Source organism: Vigna unguiculata, chromosome 5 (assembly GCF_004118075.2).
Source record: "Vigna unguiculata cultivar IT97K-499-35 chromosome 5, ASM411807v1, whole genome shotgun sequence".
NCBI lineage: Eukaryota > Viridiplantae > Streptophyta > Magnoliopsida > Fabales > Fabaceae > Vigna > Vigna unguiculata.
In genome coordinates this window covers 37,714,853-37,726,724 of record NC_040283.1, presented here as the reverse complement: position 1 = coordinate 37,726,724, position 11,872 = coordinate 37,714,853, and the positions used below count along the sequence as shown (strand labels likewise).

Sequence of the window (11,872 nt, the reverse complement as noted above, 5' to 3'; positions counted from 1 at the left end):
TAGGTCTTGGAACACTCGAGCCAAAACTGTTTTTATATAGACTTCTTTATTAGGTGTTATTATGAAAGTTATATGGCAACAAGGAACAAGATATGTTTTAATATATAATCATACATTATCGAGTAGAAATATATCTAAGGAAAGTTGCATCCTATGTTCCTATTTTTATTTTTTTTTTACTTTTGGCTTTCTCCTCCTTTTCATTGGTTTAAATGTAATAGTATGGTGCATTTATTTTTCGTATATTTTACTTATGAGTTTAATGGTGTGATTCCTCTAGAATGGCTGGAATAGCACTAACATTGAAACTCAAGAATTGACAATCAAGAACCTACAACGGAAGATATTATAAAACATCCCAAGATGCAAGTTTAAGTTAGGTTATAATTACACAAGAACAATGATTGGATTTGTTTGGTTGTGGCCATAACATCACATCCTAGAATAACCCATTTGTCAAAGATTTAAAACTACCTAAAGAAGCTACCTTAATCATAGGAAACCTTTGTTGGCATATATATATACAAGGAAATCCTGAAGCACCTTAACAAAATTCAAAATCCTGAAGCCCTGTTAAAATTCATGACAGAGAAAATAGAACAAGAAAATACTTCACTGTGTAAGTCTCTGCGTCTCATTTTGGTCTTCCAGGGTTTGAATGAGAAGAGGTGGAGCATACTGTGCTGTTCCATGCTCTTCAGAATCTTGGCAAAAAGAGAGAATGATGGTGTCTATTGACATCTCCACAACTGCAAAGAAAAGAGTTGCAACAACATATCCAAGACCCCAGCAAACCTGCATTGCACAAAATTACAATTCAAGATTCATTTTGGTTAAACCATTATTGATTTTCAAGTCCTACTCTTACAACACTATAAACATACCACAACAGGAAAAAGTGGAGATGATATCTTGTTATGTGCGGATCTGTACTTGTGTGTGTCCAACATGAGGAAACCAAAAACAGCACTTGAGAGGCTCACACATAGTTTTCCAAGAAACAAAATAACATCTCCAATCACATTCACACGTCCAATCCGTAGGATGTTACTCATGATCAATTCGGTTGCAACAGCAGAAGCTTTGAAGAAACTTTTACCCGTTATAGCAATCTGCAGGTGTGAGGCGGACATGTAAAAATGCAGAAAGAAAAATTAATAAATGGATTAAATATGTTTTTGTTCTCTTAACTTTGAGTGAAAATTGGAATTAGTCTCTCTTTAAAATCTTTGACCAATTTTGTCTCCCACCTTTAAAAATACGTAAATTTAGTCATTTTAACCAAATATTGTTAATTTTATTATAAAACACCTTTAAAACATCAAATAAACTTAACATTTGTTTAAAATGACTAAATCCATACATTTCTAAAGTTGCGAACTAAATTAGGTCAAAGTTTAAAAGATGAACTACTTCCAATTTTTATTGAAAGTTAAAGGAATCAAAAATATATTTAAACCTTAATAAATTATACAAGTCTATATAAACAAACTATTTAACATGCAACATAAATGGCTTATGGAAGATTAACAAAAATTACCATGACATAAGCATTTCGGTTCACTGATTTGAGGGTCCACCCAATACATCTTTGAAAGCATTGAGAAGATCGGTAAGCAGCTTTTCCAATCCAGCTATCAGGCACGTCACCGGAGACTTTTAGTTTCCGGCGAATAGATTCGAGCAGAAAGCGGATTGACTCTACAAATGATACAATCAGAGAACCAAGAGCCACAGAACCAAGACTGTAAAGCATAAGCCTCTTCATCGAGGCAAATACTGAAAGAAAAGGAATTTCAGGCTGCATCCAGAAAGATGAAAAACATTTAATATCGTATAAAAGATAATTTGTAACCATCAAAAGAAAAAGGTTTAGTTAATTGATAAACCAAATTCCAATCAGCCAAACTGACAAAACCTGATGTTTGTCATTTAATCTAAATTTGGTTTTCATTATTATGAAGCTGAAAATTTGCCCTGACACAAGGATACATTTGGTCTTTATTAAACATGGATATAGTAGAAAGAGGAAAACATTAATAGATCAAGGTAATGAGGAAATTTAGTCAAATATAATGATGCTTTGCTTCCATCAAATGTTTCTTAACCTATGGTTACTATCCTTAAACATCAAAGATATGAGGAGCTAGTAAAATGATATTCATATTTGAACAATCACTAATCCTACACTAGTATACCTTATACTGATTAAGAATAATTTCTGAGCCAAAATGAAAACCATGGCCCTGTTATGGCTGAGACTACAAATTAGTCGATCTAATCAAACTTTAGTAGTTTTTTTTTTCTGAACATAACCTTCCCTTACCACATCTCAGAATTATACAACAATCACCACCCAATCCCAGAATGTTTGGTTGGCTACGGGGTAGAAAAGCAATTTATCAGTCACATTATTCACCATGAAATCTCCTTTAATAATTTTCTCTGGTGTTCTTTTTGGTCTGGTTTTATCCATTTTATGGAGCTAAATCACACAATCTACTTCTGTTAATGATACATCATCACAATTATGGGAAAAAAAATTCCTCTGAATTGTTCATTTCTTTATTAACATGGTACTTTGACTTACAGATGCTTCACCATGGGCCCAATAATAAGAGGCAACAGATCCAGCAATCACTGTTGACAAGCAACCTATGAAAAATTGTGTAGCCCAATAACCGCCAAATAGGTGAAAAAGGATGGCAGCTCCAATATGCGGCGTGTAATGAATGCTATATCCACAACACCGATCACATATCACCTTTTTCTCGATGAGGTCATATGTACAGCAGTTAGAATTGCAATTGTTCTGCACAACCTCACCAGAACTGAACAAATGAAGAGCAGCAGAAATCCAGAAAATATAGAAGATAGCAAGGATACCACAAGGTATGATTGGAAAAATAATAAGTGCTTGAACTTCTCCTATCACTTTTGCAGCAACCTGTGAGAAATATTTACATTAAAATCAATTGAACTGATGTGTCATAAGGGAAAATATGCTGTATCATCATTCCACAATTATTTATTATTATTTCATTGCTATGTTGTATCATACCATGTGACTAAGGGCTCTGTTATGTGTGACAATCTTGTGAAAGAGAAGTTATGCATAACTTAGTGACAACTGGATGTGAAAATTAACATATTACATGAGATTGTAGGTTATAGAACTTATGAAATTAATATTCCATAAGCCAGACACATCACACATTAGCAATGAAATTGTTATGTTATGGTCAACAAAATATATTATTGGCAGAGAAAAGAATAAAATATTAAGCATCCATTAATTATACAGTTAAACAAGAACAATACATGATCAAATTAATTTGACCAAAGTTTGATTGCTGTGAATACTACTGCTGCCAGATGCAGACCTGGCAAGGCTAGCATTTTCCTGACCTGGAGTGTACATGTACTCCAATTGCTTACTTTAAGTAACGATCAAGTACAAGGCAAAGGAGTACAAGTCTGAGATAAGACGAGTCTGCCACAAAAACTTTACTGTTTGTATTTTGTTTTAACTACTTTAACCACAAAGACTAATAGAAGAGGAGGATGTTTCTAAATACTACAGTAATAACATAAACTAATCCATTTTATTGAGACCAAAACAGGCATTTTTTCTATGGGAAAACTAACACATTATTCCCCTGTACTTTCACCTTTTTGCCATTTTTCAATTAACAAAACACCCCTGATGTTACTTCTATTTTTGTAGTGTTTTGTTTAGTTAATTCTAATGGAAGTTATTATCTCTTATACACAATAGCCCGTTGTGGTTTGGCACACCATAAAGCTTCCCTTTATCATCAAACCTCCTATGGAGGAATAAACAGTAGGGTGGTAGATTAAGTTTTTGGGTGCTCTTGGTTAACTTATAAGAACTCAAACCTTTTTTTTCTTTGTCAGAATTGTTCAACTTATTTGAGTGGTCACCTTGTTAGAATAGGGTAACTTATCTTTTTTGAATTACCTATCTATCACCAATGAGTACGTTGCTAATATCTTTTCTCAATATCTCTGATGTAAGGATCCTTATAATATATGAATAAACTAAAAGATTATTTATCTCTCAAGCATTCGTTCTATTTTCACTCTCAAGTCAAGGTATCAAGGCTAGTCAATCCCGCTTTGTTTGTCATTTCTGATGGGTTTGTCGCTAGCCACCATCATTTTTTCTCCTACAAACACCCAGTCGTGTTTGCCTTGTCAAGTGACACAAAACCCTTTGTACAACATCGCTGTCTACTGCCATCCACTGTAGTTCTGTCTGACAAGCAACAAATTTGGATCATCTCTGCAAATGACAAATGTAGATCTTCGTGTAATGAACTCTTTCTAGGATAGGTTGTTTGATGATTATAGATGTTTTCTAGTGGAGTTGTATGATAATTATAGACATCGTCTATTAGAAGGTCATCTAATGTCTCAACATTTGGTGAAACAATACTAGTTTGTATACACTAGTTAGTAAGACTTTTGTTTTGTACATCTAACTAACTTGTAACCATTTTGTAGCCCTTTATAAAGTTGGACGCTGCTCATGCCAGATAATAATACAAACAGTGACACATTACAATGTATTTAATAACCCTTATTATCAAATACATGAGACATCTTTCATTTCTAACTTTTAGTTTGTTCTTGGTTTCAAATTGGTGAGATTCACTTCATCTGTTTGGCCTGTTCTTTTATTGTTCTTGGGCTTCTTTATTGCCACTCTAAGCACGACAACAAAGAACTCAACCGGTTTTGGAGGCACATGCCATGATGCCACCTAGCACACAAACTTTTTACATTGCTCACCTAGACTGTGCCACCCTTGTTCCTTTCACCAACCTTTTTAGTTCTTGTTCTAACCACTTTTCCTCCTTTTACTACATGTTGACATTCAAGTACTCTTGAACACTTTGAGAGTTTGTGTTTATACCCTGGTCTTTTCTTTACGTATTCTAAAATAGCATCTTGACCTATCCACTCCTTTTTTAGGTCTCCAACAATTACTTCAAAAAAGCTTAATGGGAAAAAGTAGTATCTTGTTTTGCATATGTTGAACATTGGTTTCTTGGCCAAGGTTTTTGAAAGCACTTGGAAGAAGATGGTAGTAAAATACCAGCAATCGAGGTTGAACAAATAGTGGAAGATGGATTTTAAACTTTATGCCTTGCTGCAACAAACAATCTACGGAACCCAATATATTGGGAACTCTTAGAGCATTTAAAACTTCAAACACCTTTTGAATGAAGGCCAAGAGCATTTTCTACAAATAACATTCAATATCATTATGATTATGTTCATAAATAGATATCTTTTAAACAAAACAGAACACAGCATGACTTCTAGAAAGCCTAACAACACGACTAATTTGTGTTCCCACTCTTGCCAACAAAAATCTTCATGATTATGCTTAATCATCTGCCATGGTGTCTACTCATAGGAGGGGAGGCCGCATAAATAGAGGAGGGTAAAGTGATCAAGGCTGTCCCCAATGCTCTTATTGTAAGAGAATGAGTCATACTCAAGAAAAGTGTTTCTCTTTACATGGTTTCCTTGACAAAACAACCAATGTCTTTAAATTTGAGAAGGCTGAATCCATATTTTCTGATTAAGAGTATGGGGAATATCTAAGTTTAAAACCCAATAGCCAAGCACAATCTTTCACCCAGTCTAGCTTGTCAAAAACTTACATTTCTCAAACCATGGAAAGTCAAAGTCCATGAATACTTGATTCAGGTGCTTTTGTTTGTATTTTTTTATAACAATTGATCCAGACATTTATTTTTATTATGTTCCTATACTGTTCTTATGTTCTTAATTATGTTCTTAAATCCATGATTTAGCTTAAACATGAGATATTCTCATGTTCCGTAGAAAATAGGAGATGCAATATTTGGATTTGATCTTACAAGAACATTGAACAAATTGATTCGCTCTCATGGCCAATTGGATTTGATGGAGTGTAGGTGTGTGGAGTCACTTTTGTGGAAGATCACCCTTCCATACTCTCTATGAGGTTCCCTTGTTTGGTATGTACAGTAAGGATTAATCCATGACTTTTGTGAATCAATTTAGTGTCAACTAGTAAGAAAACCTAATTTCACCAATCCACCACAAAATCCTTCGAAAATTGTCACCACATTTGTCATAAAACCTAACAGAGATATTTATGAGTGAAAACTTTGGTGCCAAACCTGACCAAGTGTTGATGCTGGCCGTGGTTCTGGTTCTGTGGTGCTAATCTTGATTGTGGTTCTGAAACTATTTCTAGTGTTAATACTAGTTCAAAAGGGCTTGGTCAAAATTCTAATCAAGGTGCATAAGTTGTTGTTGGTTCTGGTCCTTTGGTGTCTTATTTGGTGTGCATCACAGTGCTAGTTTGGTATTGGTTGTGGTGCTTAGACTGATTCCAGATTCTGGTTCAAAATTGGCTCAGGGCTTGGGCAAGATTTGTGTAGCGTAAGTGAAATTTGGTGCAATCAAAGTGCTGTGGAAATCACAATAGTATCACCTCTTCCCTCTCCCATTGTTGTCATTGTTGTATTTTTAATAGTCTCACACACATGACCGTACTTTGACCTTTCTCCACTTAAATAAATGAGACAAATGGGCTTACACATTTGAGTCATTTATCCACATAGGAAGGGAGCCCAGAAATCCAATAAGCAAAGTTTAAAACAGGCATCACTGAAAATGTGCAATAATACATTTAGGTAATGGGTAATTCACCTTAGCTTTTTATCGTTCACCAACTTCATGACAAGAGTTCATTTGAAGCAATTTTGCAAAGAAAATAATGTTTTTCTTACATAAGAGATTATTAAAAATGCATGATAAATCTGCCCCTAATTGGATGTTCAGCCTAATAAATTTTTTAGATTAAAAATATACATAACCACAATCAGAAATCAATCAATGAACCAAAAGAATAAACTCAATCATGTTTCATAAGTGCATTCAATAAAGTTATGCTTGCCTTAAGGACAGAAGTTGCCATAAGGATGCGCCGAACAATAGCAATTGATGTAAGAATTGCAACAAGCATGATAAAGCTCATAAGGACCGTGAAAACCCGTAGATGAGTCAGCTCCTGCAAATGAATTCAAACATTAAATCAATAAATATAAATCATTAATGTAGAGACAGAAAATAAATACATAAGGACACAATCAAGATGATACTCACCCTCACATAAACATGAATGTAAGGATCATGTTCACCAATAATGGGGGAAATAACATCATTTCCTATCCAGCCAACTGAAAGTCAAGAATTAGACATTAGGCATTATTGTTTGGTTGATGCATGCTCAAAACCTAGAAAAAGAAAACATTTGGCTAGATGATTCAAAACTAAAAGAAGTAAGAACAATAAGACTTCAAGGTTAATCACCAATACATTACGTCTGTTAGTTATACACATTCTTTCATCCTACATTTGAATATTTTAAGAGTTCTATTCCACACAAGCAAACATTTCTTTTTTCATTGTTTCAATGCCCAAAAGGAAGATCAGGGATATCTGGATCATTTCCAAGTTCTAATGAATCGCTGTGCTATCAAATGCAAACTCAAAATTAGCTGTATCATCTAATATTTTTATAGGAATTCAAAATCTAATATTAAATAAAAGAAAACACATTACAAATAAATTGTCCGCTTCTTTTCAAAGGACTCCTCCTCATACCACCAGCCATAAAATTTAACATAAATTATGTAGAAAACTTTTTGTGCTGGTCCAATCCAAAAATTCCTTTTCGATTTTTGGTCTAGATTGTTACACAAGTAAATATGTGGCAAGCCTCTAACTATAAGTTTGCAACATGTGTCAAACTAAAAATATGACAAGAGAAGAGTTGTGTGCTTGATTGGATACATGAGAGGATGCAAAAGTACAGCTGACGCAAGGGTGTTTATGAAAGTGGTGAACTAAATAATGAATAGGCCATGCAGCCGACAAGTAAACATTACATATGCAGAGCAAAGAAAGGAAAAAATGAATAACAAAAAACAATTCATAGTTGGTTGTCTCCTGTATATTGCTACTTCCTTAAAAGAAACATGCATTTGGAAATCAAAATATCCCAGCAGAGAGATTCTAACCTTTAAGGTAGAAAAGCATTGTAATCGATATCATTAGAACATTAAACAAAACCACTGTAACCCAAGGCATAGCAGCAACAAAGTGCCGAATCATCAGCAGCCAAATCACAGACAGAAACAGAGGTAAAATCCCCCCACAAACAATCAGCACAGGCCATGACTTTCCTATGTCAGCCATGTATCTCTGCAAATAAAAGTATTTATGAAACTTCAAATTTCTGTAACGCATAATATAATGCTCAAAGGCAGATAAAATGAAAATACAAAGCAAAGTTTTAAACAATTGTCATTAGTAAGAGTGAAAGTGACAGAAAGGGTGAAGGAAAGGCAGTGTGAAAATAGGTAGGGTATAAGATTTCATAGCACAATGCATATCCACAAGCCTCCTTAATTTTCACTTGTTACAACTGTTGGGAAGTTCTACATCAAATACCTAATGTATTGGAATGTGGCTTATATATTTGTTGGATAATTTCACTTAATGTCAATAGGCTTTAAAATAAAATCTTACTTTGCATAAAACCTATAGCTCATCTTGGTAATTTCCTATTCTGGTAGGCTTGCCAGGTTTGGCAATTGGTTATAAGATGAAATATGATAACAGTTATCAACAGAACCGAGGAGAAAAAAATTAAAAAAATTTGCAGTCTTTGCTATTTTGACAATATATCTTTTCAGCACAACACTGATATCTCTAGGACACCTCCTTGCCCCAGAAACAAACTTATTTTAATTTCTTGTTTCTTGTGTTAAAGTTTAAAACCAAGTTGCTGGTAAGAGGCTATGCTTTTCCAGAGAAAAATCAGACTCATAACATCAATTAAAGAAAAAGGTAGAAAGAGCAAAAAATTAACCTTTAAGACAGCTGACTGAGAATTGATATATTCATGAATGGACTTATCAATAACAATGTCTTCTTTGATGTTAACTCCACCCATCTGCTGCCAATGCTTTAAAGATACATTTGAAGCTCTGGCGATGAATTGGCAACTCCAGTAAACTAGACAAAAAAAGTATGCTCTAAGAATCAAGCACTTCATAAAGTTCATCATATGTAGGATATGGACAGTTCCCTTACGCCCTGTCCACTCTCCGTGCCCCAAAGAAAGGTGAAAAATAAGACCTAAACATAACACTTTCCTTACAAGAGGCAAAATTAGCAACCATGTTAAAAAGACAAAGTAATGAATCCACACAACAGAACCATTAGCAGGCATGCAACAACCAGTGTTATCAATGGTGGAAGGCCAAAATTCTGCCATATAACCACACCATTGTGGTCAATGCCAATGGCACTTCCATAGAAGGCCACCTACACAAATTGCATATGGCAGGTCCATCACACCATGGTGCCACCATTTAACAACATTGGCAACAATGACATATTAGGAATGCAAAAGTTTTCTCACCATTTACACTAGGAAATATGACAGGATAACAAGGGCCCTGAAGTTGAAGTGAAGAGTTTCTCATTTCTGGCGTAAGGAACTCAAAATAATCGTAGTTCATATCAATCCAATCATTCAGTGACACGCGAATATCTCCTTCAGGATAATCACACACCCAAGTAAGTGAATCTTCAGAAGGTATAGGGCAGTCCAGCAAGCATATACTACGGGCATTGGAAAGTTTGAATTGGCTGTCCTTCAATCCACTTTGATAAACCTGATTAGGATTTAGCCAGTATTTCAGCTCCAATTCTCGAAGATCTTGAGCTGCATGCTTCTGCCCACACACATTTCCTTTGTAGTCCAGCCCATAAGTAAGCCTAGTGAGACAAAAAAACCAGTGACAACAACTTACACAACCCTAACAACAAACGCTTGAAAAGAATTACAGGTTTCATGCTACCATACAATCAAGTTTCACGTCTTCTTTCAGACTCTCATTTCCTCAGCAACCAATAAATAACAAAATTAGTACACTGGAAGATAACATGCAATAACAGAAGATCTAATAAAGATAGGATTTTTGTGGTATATCAGTTGAACAATTAGTCAAATTGAAAAACCAAAAATTTGAAAGAAAAAGGTTAAGTAGAAAAATGTTGGACCGCAAGAAATACCCCTTCCCCCAACACACACACAAAAAAACAAGGGAATCCATAAATTGCTAAACACACCCATGGCAAAACCAGAGCTTCCACTTACAGAAACTCCATTAGCAAAATGCACAATCAGATAAAGTTACAAACTTTAAGATCTTTACCTTAATGGGTTTCCTCGGTTGAAAGCAAAGCTGGAGTTGACAATCATGGCAATCCAGAAAGCTATAAAGATAACAAGAACAGTTATGTCTCTGCATTTTCTGTTGTGCTTAATGATTCCACCCAAATGAGTGCTTCCATCACTTGAAGGGTACCTCCCTATGACAGCACCCAAAGGACCCCTCATTTTGAAGCCTTTTTGTATATATATGTATCTCTTTAATCAATTGCAAGTAACAAGCTTGGGGCTTTAGTTCAGCATTTCAGAGAGAGATGCAGACAACATTGAAGAAGGGACAGACAGACAGAAGTAGAGTAGAAGGTAGGACACTGTTGAAGCTTTTGTAGTGAGCAAAGGTTTAGATTTTGGGATATTGAAAATGATTATTAAAGATTATTACAGATTAAATTTTTATTATTCATCCCATCAAAAGACAAAGATATTCTCTAAAATCTAAAGTGCTTTTTAGAAAAATAAAAAAGACCAGAGTCCTTGTCTTGTTGGGGCTCACTTCATAAACTTAGCCGGGCGGTGAGAGGTGTGTCGGTTCAAAGGAAAATTATGGGTCCGGTTTTCACTTTTCAAGCCAATCACAGATTATATTCAATAAACGCGTATTAATATTTTTACTTAATCAAGTTTTATAATTTTAATGGTTTTCATAACTTTTTACATGTTATTTTGTTTCATAATCGAAAGGTTTTTAAATGACTATTTACAATGTTAAATAATTTTAAAAATCATTTTTATGACATTTTGTAATGTGTCTCAACTATAGCAAATGTTAGAATAAGTTGGATTCTTTAGTGAGTTTTTATTGTCGTCTCTTACCTTTAAAATATACAGCTAGATATTAGTTTTAATGTTTAAAAATATATTAAAAAAATCAATATACCAACGTCAGAATATTTTAAGTCTTTATCAGAGTCTTTGTAACAAAAACTCAATTAAAAAGTGTAAAAATATTTTAATATTTAATAAAATTAAAATTTTAATAAACATTCAATGGAAAATACTTAAATTTATCATAAATTCTAAATTAAATCAAAATTAATATTTTCAATATTAAAAACACAAGCACTATTTTATGTTTTTAAATTAATTTTATTATAAATGTAGAAACATGTGTTTTACATACATTGTACAAGTACATTATCATTAATTAAGTCAATCTCAAAGCTTATAGAGTTATTTTGTGATTGAAATTATATAAAAAGATGACATTAAAAATGTTTACATAACCAATTGAGTAATTTAATTATTTCAAAGTGAAGAATAGTAATTTAGCAAATAACTGGAATCACCGTAGTGACCAAAAAATACACAAAGTCTAAACTCTAACATTATACCGTCATTATTCATTAAAATAAATTAACATACTTTAGCACTTTAAAACACATTATAACCCTAAAAATCTAATTAACTATCAACAATCCTTTTTAAGGACATTATTTAAAATTAATTAAGTAGTTACAACTTGATAGATGAATTAAACTTGTGTAATATTTTGAGTGAGTGAGTTTTGTTTATTAAGGTTGCTTTTAAATTAAAATTATT

At 33.7% G+C, this 11,872-nt stretch overlaps 1 protein-coding gene across 1 annotated transcript; it reads right to left on the bottom strand.

Moving 5' to 3' along the window:
* Nucleotides 1-316: 316 nt before the first annotated feature.
* Nucleotides 317-10,695, bottom strand: LOC114185540 (choline transporter protein 1). The gene is made up of 10 exons (XM_028073328.1): nt 10,317-10,695; nt 9,518-9,876; nt 8,963-9,108; nt 8,109-8,292; nt 7,192-7,265; nt 6,983-7,096; nt 2,591-2,947; nt 1,541-1,801; nt 885-1,112; nt 317-795 (listed from the first exon to the last, which is right to left on the bottom strand). Exons 1-10 carry the CDS (start codon nt 10,499-10,501, stop codon nt 613-615), a joined length of 2,091 nt encoding a protein of 696 aa, XP_027929129.1. The 5' UTR covers nt 10,502-10,695; the 3' UTR covers nt 317-612.
* Between the last annotated feature and the right edge of the window lie 1,177 nt (nt 10,696-11,872).